The 16628-nt window shown below is 41.0% G+C and overlaps 1 protein-coding gene across 7 annotated transcripts in view; it reads left to right on the forward strand.

Moving 5' to 3' along the window:
- UBE3C (ubiquitin protein ligase E3C) overlaps positions 1 to 16628 on the forward strand; it is a 138623-nt gene that overhangs the window by 36403 nt on the left and 85592 nt on the right. For all 7 annotated transcript variants that reach the window (XM_005551280.3, XM_045388054.2, XM_045388051.2 and 4 more), the window contains 6 exons: positions 3590 to 3705; positions 7962 to 8119; positions 10825 to 10978; positions 11415 to 11635; positions 13183 to 13334; positions 16096 to 16283. In XM_005551280.3, coding sequence (XP_005551337.3) covers positions 3590 to 3705; positions 7962 to 8119; positions 10825 to 10978; positions 11415 to 11635; positions 13183 to 13334; positions 16096 to 16283 — 989 coding nt within the window. The remainder of the gene's footprint in view (positions 1 to 3589; positions 3706 to 7961; positions 8120 to 10824; positions 10979 to 11414; positions 11636 to 13182; positions 13335 to 16095; positions 16284 to 16628) is intronic.

The raw sequence follows: 16628 nt of genomic DNA on the forward strand, positions 1-16628 counted from the left end.
AAGTGATTCTCCTGCTTCATCCTCCCAAGTAGCTGAAATTACAGACGTGTACCACCATGCCCAGCTAAGTTTTGTATTTTTAGTAGAGAAGGGGTGTTGCCATGTTGGGCAGGCTGGTCTCGAATTCCTGGCCTCGGGTGATCCACCTGCCTCGGCCTCCCATAGGCAGGGATTGACGCCTGGGATTACAGGCGTCAGCACCGCGCCTGGCCTAGGGTTAAATATACTATTTATCTTTTTTTTTTTTTTCCTTTTCGAGATGGAGTCTCGCTCACTCTGTCGCCCAGGCTGGAGTGTAGTGGTGTGATCTCAGCTCACTGCAACCTCATCTCCTGGGTTCAAGCGTCCTCCTACCTGAGCCCCCTGAGTAGCTGGGATTGCAAGCTTATGCCACCACCCCCAGCTAATTGTTTTTGTATTTTTAGTAGAGGCAGGTTTCACCATGTTGGCCAGGCTGGTCTTGAACTCCTGACCTCAAGTGATGCACCTGCCTGCCTCAATATCCCAAAGTACTGGGATTACAGGCATGAACCACCACACCCAGCCAGGTTAAATATATTATTTATTTTTTAGAAATTTGTGTTTATCTGTGTTAAAAATCTCAAATTGCATGAAAAGGGGAGTATACAGTGAAAAATAAGTCTTCTTTGCTACAAACCATCCCTACTGAATGATCCTACACGAATTAATTACAGCGCTCAAAGGAATATATGATTACTCCACTGGTGTTCGGCTTTAAAACCCAGCATTGCCTCCGGAGTTGAGCTAAGCTGGAACATGGGGAAAACTTTCTGTAAACCGAGAAGGTGCAGAGAAAGAACTGAGAGCCAGTCTGGAGAGGCAGTGAAAGCCGTTGAACCTACCCATTCTAGACTTCAGTTAAGTGCAGGCTCTTTCCAGGCTTTCTGAAGTTGATGAAAAAAAGAATCAGAATAGTACAATGGCAGATAATCGGGCTTGCTTTCTGGAACAGGCTCTCCCGGCCTCACATACTCTAATCTTGTAGATTGCAAGATCGCCAAGGAGCACAGAGGCAGGTGATGTGAGATGTTGGTTGGTGTCTCTCCAGAGCACCTGTTACCTTTAAGTGAGGTCCTCAGTCTTAGTCATCAATCACGACGTGGTTTATAAACATGGTGTAGCTACACAGTCTTGCTTCTGAAGCCGTCTGTGAAAAGCTTGGAGGTAAATGAACTATTTGACTTTAGGCCTCGAGCAAATATCAAGCAAATTGCTCATGTGCAAGTATTCTGAAACCTTAAATAGAATTAAATAGAATTAAATGTCCTAAGACCCGTCCAGGAAAAGGATAAAAGAAAAGTGGTCTGGACACAGTGGTTCATGCCTGTATTACCAACACTTTACGGGGCTGAGGTGGGAGGATCCCTCTAGGCCAGGAGTTTGAGACCAGCCTGGCCAAAATACCAGACTCCACCTATAAAACAAAGCAAAAAATAAATTAGCATGCTGCTGTAGTCCAGCTACTTAGGAGGCTGAGGCAGGAGGATCGTTTGAGCACAGGTATTCAAGGCTGCAGTGAGCTGTGATCCTGCCACTGCACTCCAGCCTGGGCAGTTGAATGTTGATTCAGTTCTCAAGCATAGATGCGATAGCAATAAATTAATCTTAACATAGGGGAAAATGTCTCCTGCCCCCGTCTTCACATTGTTTGCTTTTTACTCTAGGAGTAAGCATAATGCCACTTTTGATAGGTTTTCAAAGCCATTCTATGCAAAAATCAACATATATGGCTATTTCTTCCTCAACTTCCCCTTTTTAAACATTTTTTATTATGACTTTAAGTCAAATATGGTACTAAGATGATATTTTATGTACAGTTTAATTCTGGAATTAATAATTGCCTCACTTTTTAGTTGCTTAATTTTCTTTGAATCTTTTGATGAAGTCTTCTTCCAACAGTCCTATTATATAATGTGTAGTTATTTTACATCTCATTTGTTAACTGGTAATAGAAATTTTAGGAAGAGCTACATGTCAGCTAGTGAAGGAATTATTCATATCTTATTTGTTCCTGAGAAAATGTGGGCAAGGTAGCTCCGAACACCTCAAGAGAAAGCCTGTGTGTAGGCAAATTAGCTAATATTAGGAGTAGTTCAGAATTATTTCATCCCAGCTTAAGACATGTGCTAATTTATTATGCAGAGTGCTTTTGTGTTGGTAATTTCATTGTTAATAGCATTTTATGGCAAAGAAATGTTAATGTCAAAGAAGAAACTACTTAAAAATAATAGGCAAAGAAAAGGCTATGTGGCATATTTATATCTAGCTACACTTAAGAGGCTATCTGCCGAGTGTGGTGGCTCACGTGTATAATGCCAGCGCTTTGGGAGGCTGAGATTGGCAGATCACTTGAGGCCAGGAGTTCGAGAATAGCCTGGCCAACATGGCGAAACCCCATCCCTACTAAAAATATAAAAATTAGCTGGGCTTGGTGGCAGGCACCCGTAATCTGAGCTACTTGGGAGGCTAAGGCATGAGACTCGCTTGAACCTAGGAGAAGTTGCAGTGGGCCAAGATTGCATCACTGCTCTCCAGCCTGGGTGACAGAGTGAGACTCTGTCTCAAAAGAAAAAACAAAGGCTATCTTTTCATTCTAGATGATTCTAAATGGGCCTTATGAAAGGCAAAAATAAAATACCAGTCTATTTCACAAAGGTATAGTAGAGAAAGTGGAAGAGATTCCTTGTTAAGTATTGCGTTTTCAAAGTAATAGGGCAGCTTCATACATACTGTCTAGTCAGGCCTCTTGATTGCAAGTGACGGAAATCTGCATCTGCATTTAATGAACTCACTGACTATCCTTTTATCCAGGACAATGGAGAGTTCTCATAGGATTGCCTTCCCTATCAAAAAAATGATGGAGTTAGAGAAGGGAAGTATCCAAAAGGGTTGATGCTAGAGACACACAGGCACACACATCCGCAGAGAAAAAAGGTGAAAAGAAACAGATATCCTATGTAACTTGGGATTAATATTCGTATTTCTCATATATTTTTATTACAGATTCCTGATTTTTGCAAATGAACTATTTTTGTTTCAGATTGACATGAGCTTTAAGTGTACTTTGTTTTAGTTACTAATTTAGTAATTTAATACTGATGTATTAAGATTGAAAATGCAAATACTTTTGTTTTTTTGGAGACAAGGTCTCTCTGTCATCCAGGCAGTGCAGTGACTTAATGTTGGCTCACTGCAGCCTCCACCCACACCCCCCAAGTTCAAGTGATCCTCCCATCTCAGCCTCCTGAGTAGCTGGAATTACAGGTGTGTGCTGCCACGCTCAGCTAATTTTTGTATTTTTTGGTAGAGACAGGGTTTCACCATGTTGGCCAACCTCAAGTGAGCTGCCTGCCTCGGCCTCCCACAGTTACAGATGTGAGCCACCGCGCCTGGCTGGAAAATGAACGTGCCTCTAAATAAAACCTGACTTAAAATATTTACTTCTTACCACCTTTTGACTAGGTTTGATTAAATGTGCATTGCCACTTAAGGAAATTTGGGGTATTATGTAAATTAGCAAACTTAAATTGTCATTGAGAGTTATAAATTGTGTGTTTTGCTGTTTCAGATATGGCTGTATCAGAACTTAATTAAACACAGCTCTCTGTTTGTCAAGCAGTTGGATGGATCTGAGAGACTTACATGCTTATTTCAAATAAAAAGATTGATGAGCCTCTGTTGCAGGTAAAATTCTATTGTAAGTCAGCAACGTATATAATGTATTGATCACCTTGTTTAGGGGAATACCTTTTGACTTTTATTTTCAGAGACAGTGACTTTTCCATACCTTTTTTTTTTTTTTTAAATGAGATCATGGACTTTTTTTTTTCTTTGAGACGGAGTCTCTCTGTCTCCCAGGCTGGAGTGCAGTGGTGCGATCTCGGCTCATTGCAAACTCCGCCTCCCGGGTTCACACCATTCTCCTGCCTCAGCCTCCTGAGTAGCTGGGATTTCAAGTGCCTACCACGCCCGGCTAAATTTTTGTGTTTTTGGTAGAGACGGGGTTTCACTGTGTTAGCTAGGATGGTCTCAATCTTGTGACCTCATGATCTGCCCGCCTTGGCTTCCCAAAGTGCTGGGATTACAGGCGTGAGCCACCGCGCCTGGCCATGGACTTCTATATATTACAATTTTTACTCTAGGTGATTCAGGCCGGCATGAGATATAAATGAAGACACATATATCAGTATCTTTCAGATGACTTTTTCTTTCAAGGATGCCCTGGAATTATCTTGTGAATGTTGGCCATCCTGGTTACTGGAGAATGGAAGGCCAGCCAAAAGAGGACTCCTGATGTGTGAGAATGATTCCATTCCATAGGGGTCTCAACCAAAATGCAGTTTGAAAGCCCCTTCTTTAGAATACACCTTTCATCAGGCTTTTTATTATTTATGTAGGAACTCAACATAAGCCACTGCCGTGACTTTCTTGCATTCAGTGTCCAAAAGAACACGTGTAAGTGATGTGAATTATATTGCCTGAATATAACACCTTTACCAGTTTTTAATAAATTGCTTATGTCTCAACAGTAGTAAAATTTTCAAATGATTCTGAACCTTCAGTATAATTTCAGTTAATTTTCTGGACACTGCCTGTAATATTTGTTTAGGATTACTATCAGAACTAGTCTTTTCTTTTTTTTTTTTTTTTTTTTTTTTTTGAGACGGAGTCTCGCTCTGTCGCCCAGGCTGGAGTGCAGTGGCCGGATCTCAGCTCACTGCAAGCTCCGCCTCCCGGGTTTACGCCATTCTCCTGCCTCAGCCTCCCGAATAGCTGGGACTATAGGCGCCCGCCACTTCGCCCGGCTAGTTTTTTTTGTATTTTTTTTAGTAGAGACGGGGTTTCACCGTGTTAGCCAGGATGGTCTCGATCTCCTGACCTCGTGATCCGCCCGCCTCGGCCTCCCAGAGTGCTGGGATTACAGGCTTGAGCCACCGCGCCCGGCCCAGAACTAGTCTTTTCTAACTGATTTTTCGAAAATACTTAGCTGGACCAAAGATAGGAGTAAAGAACCTATTAGTAGAAGAGAGAACCAGGAGGATCCCAGATGCCAGTAATTCATATTTTTTCTAACTTATTTCTTTGATAAACTTTTAGTTTGAGAAATACATTGTATACATTCTTTCTGTAAAGCAGGAGTTTGCAAACTTTTTCTGTAAATGGCGAGATAGCAAGTATTTTAGGGTTTGTGGTCCACATATGGTCTCTGTTATATATTTTTCTTGCCTTTTGCTTACAACTCTGTAAAAATAAAGGAATCATGCTTCACTCAACAGCTGTACAAAAAACAGCCCTGGGGCTGGTTTGGCCTGTGGGTTGTAGTTTGTAAAACACCTCTAACGTAACTTTTGAATGTATTTGTATAAGCAAATAATCTAAATATAATTATTCTTTTCCCAACTTTTATTTTTAAAAATTTCTAATACAAGAAACTCCTGATGCCCAGGAGTTCGAGGCTGCAGTGAACTGTGCAGCAGAACTCTCGTTTGGGCAGCAGAGCAATACCATGTTTCTTTTTTATTATTTATTTATTATTTTTTATTTATTTATTTTTATTTTTGAGATAGAGTCTTGCTCTGTCACCCAGGCTGGAGTGCAGTGGCGCAATCTTGGCTTGCTGCAACCTCTGCCTCCTGGGTTCAAGCATTTCTCCTACCCCAGCCTCTCGAGTAGCTGGGACCACAGGTATGTGCCACCACATCCAGCTAATTTTTGTATTTTTAGTAGAGACGTGGTTTTGCCATGTTGGCCAGGCTGGTCTCGAACTCCTGACCTCAGTTCATCCACCTGCCTTGGCCTCCCTAGGTAGCTGGGACTACAGGCGCTCACCACCACGCCCGGCTAATTTTTTGTATTTTTAGTAGAGACGGGGTTTCACCATATTAGCCAGGATGGTCTCAATCTCCTGACCTCGTGATCTGCCCGCCTTGGCTTCCCAAAGTTCTGGGATTACAGGCGTGAGCCACTGCGCCCGGCCAAGCAGCCCGTTTTGCTTGGCTTGGCCTCATTTGTATTTTGAGAGATCTTTGTTTTCTGTGAGGTCACAGAGGCTCAAGTGCTCTCTCTGCCCCAGGCCTGGGGCTGTTTTCTCTAAGGAGCACTGATTCTTTTTGATGAGAAATGGAATTTTAACAAAATGTAAATGTTAGAAATTGTATTTCAGGTGTGTGTTAGTAAGTCGACAGTCTCATCTGCCATGTGCCAGAACATTGAATTTTTCTTTTTCTGTAAATGTGGCCTTCCAGAACCACCTGTAGCTCCTTTTGTGACTATAATCACATACATATTTTTTAATGCTGTTGAATATTTCCAAAGTCATGGAATCACTGGGTCACATGGTAGTTACATATTTCACTTTAGAAGAAACTACCAAACTTAGAACAGCAGCATACGAGAGGCGCAGCTCCTCCGTATCCTGAACCCTTGGTATTGACATCTGTCAAAACCCAGCCATTCTGATGGGTGTGTAGTGCTATTTTATTGTGATTGGAATTTGTATTTCCTGGATTACTAATGATGATGGGTGTTTTTCAGGAGCATACTGGTCACTCACATGGCTCTTCTTCAAGAGTCTGCTCAAATCTTCCACTTTTTTAAGTGGGTTGTCTCTTGGCAATATGGATATCCTTTTCCCGTCCAAGGCTGTCCCCATAACCCTGGAGCTACATCCTGTGCTGTCTCTCACTCGAGGCACCATTCCAGCACTTTTCCCTGTTGCGTTATCAGGTTTCTCTCTCACATGGGATCATCAGCACACATGCTGCTGACTTTCCGGGTTGACAAGAGGCTCTCTCATCGCCTGCCGCCGCCCTTTGTGGCTATCCGCTTGTTATGTGTCGCCTCACTCCTCCTGCACTCCTACACCCCTCACGAGACACCAGTGTGGTGCTGAGGGGAAAGTTGTGAAAAGGGCAAAAGCAAAACAAGGTCTTGCTGGGTGTCCTGCCCGCTGGGTCTTCACCCTCTGTCTCTCCTGGGCTTTGCAGCTCTATCGCGACAGAAGGCAGCCTGCAGTAAGTGGATGAGCCACGTAGACACACCCCACCCAGAGCCCTGCACGTTATTCGCCTCCTGGCAGGGCAGAATGCTTTTGTCACATAGAGAAGTCAGTTTCAGTGAGGCACCAAAACAGCCTCCTGGGTCCCTCATTAAAGGTGATGTGTGATCAGATGGATTCTGTTTTTTTAAAAAAAGGAAAAACAGCTATAAAATACATTGTGGAGACAACAGGAGAAATCTGAAAATAAGTTCTGTGTTAGACAAAGTTTTTGATAGAAAAAAGGATTGGGGTAGGGGAGAAAGAGGGAGGAATGGACTAGAGACAGCCAAGAAGAAACTTTTGTGAGTGACGGCTGTGTTCTGTGTCTTGATTGGTGTGACCGGTCCAGACTTATTGTACTGCCCTCTTTAAATGGATAACTAAGCCTTCCCTTCTGCCTGCAGTTCTTCTCATAGTAAGAAGGGAAGCCTTAATCAAAATGAGAGTTGACTTAGGATCAGAAATATATTGTTGTTCTATTTGGGGGATATTGCAGGCATGGAAAGTCTCAAAAGCATCTTTAAGGAGATGATATGCACTGTTAAAGAGATTCGTATCTGAGTTTAATTAAATGCAGCTTATTGGTACAATTCATGGATTATAATACTTATAGTGTTTTGTAATCTTTAATTTTTCGTGTTCATTTCTCCACTGTCCATTTTTCTTGTCTGTGAACTTTGCCAGCATACCGTTTGGCATATAATGAGAATTCTTTTTAAAACTGTCTGAATGACTGAATGTTAGTTGGATATTTCCCTGTCTATCTGTAAAATGTCCCTATTTTCAGAGATAATCTTGTACTGGAATAATTTCTTAACCATTGTCACTGAGAGTAACTTGGGGAAACTAGTGACATTTTGCCATCCAGGCAGTGTGTGAATACTTTCTTTCGTTTTTACAGGTTGCTGCAAAACTGTAATGATGACAGTTTGAATGTTGCGCTTCCAATGAGAATGCTTGAAGTATTTTCGTCTGAGGATACTTACTTGCCTGTTTTACAAGATGCTAGCTATGTGGTGTCAGTGATTGAACAGATTTTGCACTACATGATTCACAATGGTAAGTAGCAGGCAGGGTCAGAACTGTGGCTCAGCCTCCCGATGAGGAGTAAGCAGAGGCCAGCCTGCTGCTGTGAGCCTGTGCACTCAGTCTCAGTGTCAGAGCGGCACTGGTGTCCCAGACGCCTTGCGCTCCATCCACAGGTGCCCACCAGAGTCCCAGATTCCAGCATCTGTCCTTGGCTCCACCCACTCTGAAAATTCAGAAACATGCTACTCTCTTTGCCTTTTTCTTTTGCTTGGAAATGAGCAAAACCGACGTATACTTTCATTAATTGTTCCGTCATGCAAGATTTGTGTCTCCAGTGCAGCTACCGGTCCTTCACCTGAGCAGGAAGGGCTCTTACCGCCTTGTGGTCATTCTGAGTGAATGGGAAAGATAGTGCCACCAATGTATGAGTTGAACATCACTCCAAGAGCCTTATGAAAAAGTAAATTTTGTTAAATGATTTTTCTTCCCAGAATGATGTCATCTCACATTAGTTCAGTAGAAGAGAATAGGATGTTTAGTTTGAATTTTCTAACTCAGTGCTAAAGTTTTAGTACATTGATAATGCTCCTAAAATGACTACATTGTAGAAGCTATAATGAACTATGTCTGAGACCCGTGAGGACACATTAGTGACACTTTTTGGAGAAAAGGTATGAAATAAACATGATTTTTAAGCTTTTATGAAATGAGCAGTATAAATCCTAAAACAAACTTTCAGTTCCAACATCCTCATAGGTAGAAACGCAAGCACTTCAGGACTCCTGGACTTGAGAAATATTTGTCAGCATTAAAAATGTGTGCGAGACTAGTTGTGAAGGGAGGTCTAGAAAGCTATGGCTACAGATAGAATTATAAGTAGCTGTGCTTTATGTTCACTTGAAGTCATAGTCTAGGATACATCTAGCAGACTTGAAATCTGGACCACTTGATCCTCTGTTAAAACTACAGAAAGTAAATTCATATTTATTTCAACCCTTCTGCTTGGCATATTACTATTTTTTAGACTCCTTAGTTTGTTGAAAACTTAGGGAAACAGTATTCTGAGTTAATTAAAAGTAAACTGAAAGTTGTGGAATTTGATCTTTTAAAAACTGATAATTAAAAGTGGTTCATTGTGTTAGTTGACATATATACCGTTTTAAGACTAAGCATTTGAGAATTTGTACTTGTTTTCTAAAATTGTAAGGAAGATAGTTAAGAAATAGGCATTATTTGAAATGTGTCCCAATAGAAGAAATACTTTAAAATCTTACACAGAAACTGCTGCTTCTAGCATCTTCTCTGGTACAGCAGTTGTTTTACTTCCTAACAGTCTATAAAATTTTAGCCTTTTTAAATTATAGTATAATTATTTCTATTGTTATTGCACGTTATGTGCCGTGAAGCTTTTTAACCTTTGCGACAGAACCTTTGTCATGTTGTCCGTCTGTTCAGTATGTGCAGTGTTAGTTACGTTACATTGTTAGTTACGTTACATTGTTAGTTACGTTACATTGTTAGTTACGTTAGTCACTTTTTAAAAAAAAGTCTCGATGTATTTTTTAAAATTCTCGATGTATTTTTATCTTTTTAGTTTCATAGCAAAAGAGCTTTCAAGCTTTCATATTGAGTTTCACTAGTTATCAGTATACACTGCGTTTGACGGGGTAGTTACAAAGTGAGTCTAATGATGAAGTCCCGAGTATGCATTGTTTAGTGATCTTCACTCAAATATGAGGCTGTGTAGGACTGTTTCAAAAACAGCCCACGCAGATGGATTGTTTTTAATGTGCTACCAAGTATGCTTGTATATGATGAGATACTCGAGAATTGCACTTGAACGTTGTTCTTATTCTATAAAAATGGAGTAAGTGATTCTGAAAAAATATATTATTTGGATCACTCTTGATACCCAGAGTTTATGTTCACTGCCCCCCACCCAGAGTTCCTATCAAAAGCATAGGCTGGAAATTTTAAGAGGTTCTGAAAGTTGTTTCAGTTTACGTATAAGTTACCTTTAAATTGTTAACTTCTTCAGTTCCCAGATTGTGGTCTCCAAATACATCATCTCCTCTAAAAGGAGCTTAAGAGTTCCTGGAGAAAAGGCTGATTGCAGGGTGGGGCGCAGGACTACCAGTGACCCTGGGGCTCAGGAGCCTCCTAAAGCCCACCCCAGGGCCCCAGGTGGAGCAGCGTGAGGTCGGGACTACAGTGGAATGAAACGTACCAATGTGTTCAACTCTATGAGTTCAACATGGTGTTTAAAAAATGCACAAATCAGGGACAAATTATAAAATCACAGTATTTGGTCCTTATTCAGTTCCTGATGCAAGCAAACTAGTTAAACAGAATTGCTAACATGAGACAGTTGGACACTTGAACACTGACTAGATATTTGTGGTATTAAGGAACTCCTCTTCATTTATTTTAGCTGTGATAATGGTTTTAAAAATAGTCTCTTAATGATATACTAAAATAATTACATCTTAGACTTCCTTCCAAATGAGTGTATACAGGTGAAATGAGCTTGGCTGTAGTTGACAGTTGCTGGTACATGAGGTTTATATACCTTTCAGCTGCCTATATATTTGTTTAGTTTTCCTTACTAACATGTTAAAGAACTAACTTAAGTTTGGACCTGTAGAGATTGTAAAAAGCATTTAAAAATTGGCAAGTTTTTTCCCTTATTACAGGAAAATATGTAAAAAATTTTAAATATGTGTTTTTCCTTGTAGGGTATTATAGGTCTCTCTATTTGTTGATTAACAGCAAGCTTCCATCAAGTATTGAATATTCTGATTTATCTCGAGTTCCTATAGCAAAAATTTTGCTAGAGAATGTTCTAAAACCATTGCACTTTATTTACAACTCCTGTCCGGAAGGTGCGAGGTGAGACTGGAATAGATTTCTTGATTTTGTCATTTCACAAGATCTATATCTGATTGTAACTTTTACGTAGGATGTGATTTTCAATATAGACTTGAAAGTCAGATTTTTACTTTGTTAGTGTTGGTTTAGTTTATAGGAAAGTGTACTTTTTATTTCTGGCCTGTAGCCTAATATAAATTTGTGATTCTCATAACATGGCTGTTTTCCTGCTTTTCTAAGTAACTGTCAAAAATTAACGAAAACATGGTGGTTATCTTAATAGAGAAGACATTAAGTTTACTTTAGGTTGATCTAGTTGATATTAAAATGGTTAACTTGGCTAATTTAGAAGAGTAGTTTATCTTTTTAGAAGGGTATTTTGAAAGGTTATTTTAATCAGGGTTTGGGTGGACAGTATAATTTGATTTTATAGAAAGCTTCTATTTTTCTTTTTCAGGCAACAAGTTTTTACAGCCTTCACAGAGGAGTTTCTGGCAGCACCTTTTACAGATCAGATTTTTCATTTCATCATTCCGGCGCTAGCAGATGCACAGACCGTTTTCCCTTATGAGCCCTTTCTGAATGCACTGTTGTTAATAGAGAGTAGATGTTCAAGAAAGAGTGGTGGAGCGCCCTGGCTTTTCTATTTCGTTTTAACTGTTGGCGAAAATTATTTGGGTATGAAATGCAAGATCTTTTTTACCTGAACACGCATATGGGTAGCATTGGCAGATGAGTCAAGAGAAGGCCGTGTGGTGGCGGGTGTTATGGAAAGGTGGGCCTCTCCTGGAAGAGTGTATTTGCTGAAGGGCTGTGGTATGGGCAGCGTTCCTGGGGAGACTGTCCAGATACAGTGGAAAAGACTGACATACATATATGTCTTATGGGGCCACACAGATTATTTTAATAGAGTTAACGGAGTTAAATGGGAAAGCACTTCTGTGAGGCCGTTTCCCTACCTCTGCTAAACTTCCAGTGTGCCTCTTCTAGAATAACATCTTCCTGTAGTATGTTTGAAAACATACATACATACATGCATGAATTATTCATGAAAGGAATTTAGGAAAACCCGAAAACCAAACTTTTTTGGGGCCGGGGCGGAGGGGAGACGGAGTCTCGCTCTGTCGCCAGGCTGGAGTGCAGTGGCTCCATCTCAGCTCACTACAACCTCCGCCTCCCGGGTTCAAGTGATTCTCCTGCCTTGGCCTCCTGAATAGCTGGGACTACAGGCGCATGCCATCACACTCAGCTAATTTTTGTATTTTTAGTAGAGACGGGGTTTCACTATGTTGGCCAGGATGGTCTCAATCTCTTGACCTCATTATCTGCCCACCTCAGCCTTCCAAAGTGCTGGGATTACAGGCTTGAGCCACTGCGCCCAGCCCAAACTGTTTTTCTTACTCTCTCACTCAACACTGAAAAATTCTGTGAGCAGAAATGTGGGTGTGGTTTTTTTTCCCACACACCAAGCAGTTCTGCAGTGGACACCAACTAGGTATTCTACAGTTCAGTTCAATTCTGATGCCGTCCACCCAGAGATAATGTCAAATCCCATCATCTGAGGGCTTAGTCTTGCAAGACTACACCCACTTCAGAGGCCGATTACAAGTAGTAGGTTGTCACCTATACTTGTGACCAACCTGCAAAAATGGGGGCTCCTCAGCCCCTCCTTGGGTTTGGTAATTGACTAGGACAGCTCACGGAACTCGGGAAGCTGAGGTGTGCAGGAATGCCAAGCTTCCGTGCCTTCTCCAGGCACTCCATGCTCTCAACACCTCCCTGTGTCCGGCTCCTTGTGTCTTCCTATTGAGTTTTGTGGTGCTGCTTCTCCAGCGTCCCTCCCCACAGACAGCCCCTTGGGAGTTGGTGCGTGGGGCTGAACGTTCCAGCCCTCTGATCACTGCGTTTTTCTGGTGAAAAGCCCCATTCTGAGTCCCCTAGATGGCCTCATCGTAAGTCACTTCAGTGCATAAACTCAAGTATGATCACAAAGGGCTGGCTATGAATAACAAGAGACACTTACCTTTCAGGAAATTCCAAGAGTTGTAGGTGCTTTCTGACATGAACGGGGACAAAATCTAAATATGTTTCCTATTATAACACAGAATTTTTAAAATAAGATCTGGTCCGAAATGCCTCTCTGCATGTGAGGAAAAATGGCGTCGTTTTCCATTTTAAAAAATAATGTTGAACTAAAATAGGTTTTCACTGATTGTTTTACCAAGGGGCCCTCTCTGAGGAAGGGCTGCTGGTGTATTTGCGGGTGCTGCACACCTTCCTCTCTCAGTTACCGGTCTCTCCTGCCAGCGCGAGCTGTCACGACTCAGCCAGCGACTCCGAGGAGGAGAGTGAAGAAGCCGACAAGCCCTCAAGCCCGGTAAGCCCCGTGCCCTGCATCTGGGGGGCTGCGATGCAAGCGGCCCCATGGGATCTTCTAACTTTCTGTCCACCTATAGTTTCAGTTACACGAGTCAGACCCGCAAGCAGCCTTTGCAGAGAAGCCCCTTCAGCCCCCCTCCCACAGTTTGTAATGATTGGAAACAGTCTCTTCCACCGCTCTCTTAGTACATTTATGGAAGTGTAAATGGAGACACATAGCTTTGTGTTTGGTTTTTTAGGCAAAATAGGATTATACTGTATGTTAACTTAGTTATTAGGAAATATTTTCTAGAAGTGAAATTGTTGGGTCAAAAAGTTCCTTTTTACCCTATCCTGTGAACACCGGGTAGTGTCTTCCATTAATTCCTGCTAATTTTATAGGGGATAAATGTTATTTATTTTAAAATTACTTTAAAGTTCTTACCTCTTTTATTCCTTACTATTGAGTTTACAGTATATTTTCAAGAGAGAAAAAACTTTATATATACAAGCATATATAATTTGTGTTCCACTTAAAGAATTTAACTGCCAGTGACTTTTTTTGGTCTTAAGCAATTGAAATGGCTTAAGGTGTGGCTATCATAGGTTATTTTTTCATTAAGGAGTTTTATATTGATTACTACTAAGTGTAATCACAAAATATACTTGAGAGGGTCTCGGCTTCCAGGTGAAGTGAATTCGTAGAATATTGTGAAGCGGGTGTGTCAGTGCCGCACCTTCCTGGACAAAGCTTCACCAGCATCCAATGAAAGAGATCACAGCAGTAAGAAAAGGATCGAGAAGTAAGGTCAGGGCTTGATTTTTTTTTTTTAATAAAAAAAGATGAAGAAAGGAACAGATAATATTCACTGCCAGAGCTCATGGCTGAGGGGTGGGCTGATTACAAAGGGGTGAAGCCGCTTTTATAGTGGATAGTGGGTGCTGGAACTGTTGGATCTGTCCAAACTGTACACCAATAAGTTTTCATTTTTTTTTTGTATGGTTATAAAAAGTGGGTTCTGTAGATGGAACGTAGATAAAATTTTTGTTTTTGGAAGAAAGTTATTAAATAGTTACCTCCCATAGAATTTGTGAAGTTAAACCCTTATTTATACACAGTGAATTTTGTATTCATGTGAAGATGAGGCTGTGGGCTTTCTCAGCGAGAGAGGACAGAGTTTTTCCCCACTGTGGGTGTGCAGACACGACGAAGGCAGAGCCTGAGGACCCGGAAAGAGCCTGCGGGCTCTCTTGCTTGTGCTTACACTTTGAACATTTAAGAAGTGGGATCAGTTTCTTGATTTTTAAAATTATTTACAACTGTAGAAAATATTACTCTACTTTATATTCTTTTTTAAGGGTTTCAAGGTCTGTGTATTATATAACTTTATACTTTAATTTCCTTTTTTCGTTTATTCTCTTCATTCTTCCTTTGCCTTGGGGATTGTCCACATTTGGGCTGAGAACTAAAGACCCCATTTTGAGCCGGGCACTCGTAGGGTTCACTCCAAGTCATTCTTTCTTTGCCAGGTCTCTTACGTGTGTTTCTGTGTTGCCTTTTCTTTCCCACGGCACTTAATTATATAAAACCTAATGTGATTGTATGAGGTTTTTCCAAGGTCAGAGTTCTCCCTTGATAAGCTCTTTTGCCTTTAGGTTTCTGTGTAATCTGTTCACTTGTAGCTTATGTATAATTTATTTTGAAATTGTACACTACAAAAATAGTAGTGCTAGGATTACTCTCTCATTCTGACATACCTTTTATTAGGCTTTATGTTAAAGATTCATGTTTGACAGATGAATTTACTGCTTTTATCTATAAAGCAGTGTTTGGTAAGTTACTATAAATTACATAAATTGTATTCATCCAAGTTTCCAAACAGTACAGTCAGCAATATGCAATGTTATGTGTATATTCACATTCGTATATATATTCATATATACACATATATATGAAAAAAGTATATGTCTTTGGTTACTGCCCCAAATGAGTAAATTGCATAGATTGGCTTGGGTTTTATTCAGAGATTAAGATATAAAATAGATTTCTTTTGTATAGCCTTTGATTTTAAAAAGTTCTTTAATAGGCTGGGAGCAGTGGCTCCTACCTGTAATCTCAGCACTTTGGAAGGCTGAGGCGGCTGGATCACTTGAGGTTAGGAGTTCAAGACCAGCCTGACTAACATGGTGAAACCCTGTCTCTGCTAAAAATACAAAAATCAGCTGGGTGTGGAGGCAGGCGAGTCCCAGCTACTTGGGAAGCTGAGGTGGGAGAATCGCTTGAATCCAGGAGGTAGAGGTTGCAGTGAACCGAGATTGTGCCACTCAGTCCGGTCTGGGTGACAGAGCAAGACAGCCTCAAAAAAAAATTTTTTTTTTAATTTAATACTCTCACTTATTTTGGTTAAATGGTGATCTCAAATTAAAATGAAAATGCCATCAGATGATAATAGTTTCACTATGTATGCTTGTCTTAGTACAGCTTGATCTAAAAAAAAAATAGGAAATGAAGTTTTTTTGAAATGTAAATACTGAAGCTGCTGTTATCATGGGCAAAAACCGGGTATTCACAGTTTGTTACTGTGTTCGGCAAAATGGATGCCTGCTGTTGACTGGATCTCGAGAGGATTTCACACTAAGTTTATTGTGATGCGGATAATTTTGAGATGATGCCTATCTTTCTTTGCCTGAAGAAGAATATGATTTCGTATACGTTTGTAGTGTAGAGGATGTTCCAGTTGAGCACATTTATGGAGACTGGTTGTTCTGGTGTGTTCTAGGAGGATGGCAGACTGTCAGTATCATACATAACAGAGGAATGTCTGAAGAAGCTGGACACAAAGCAGCAGACCAACACCCTGCTCAACCTGGTGTGGAGGGACTCTGCAAGCGAGGAGGTCTTCACCACCATGGCCTCCGTCTGCCACACGCTGATGGTGCAGCACCGCATGATGGTGCCCAAAGTCAGGCAAGTGTCCGTGGGCGTCTGTGCCGGGGGCGCCAGCCAGAGAACGTACCTTCCTCCCTGGGAATTGCTCTCCTCTTAAGTTTCATCTGCTCTTTTTTGGTAGAGCTTGATGTAGGATATTCTGCTGTCCAAGCGTTTCATAAAAAATCGTTCGTGATTTTCTTTTCTAAACCAACAAATACTGAGACCTTTTTCTGGCCTGTGAGGCTCTGAAGTACCCTATGTGTAATATTTTCTGTAGTACCTTACGAATGTGAGTTTATTCGCCCATTTGAAAGATTGGACTCATACCTGCATTAGTGAACCACTGTGTTACATATCTTTTTAGGCTTTTTTTCATAGTAC

The sequence above is a fragment of the Macaca fascicularis genome, chromosome 3 (genome assembly GCF_037993035.2).
Source record: "Macaca fascicularis isolate 582-1 chromosome 3, T2T-MFA8v1.1".
Lineage (NCBI taxonomy): Eukaryota > Metazoa > Chordata > Mammalia > Primates > Cercopithecidae > Macaca > Macaca fascicularis.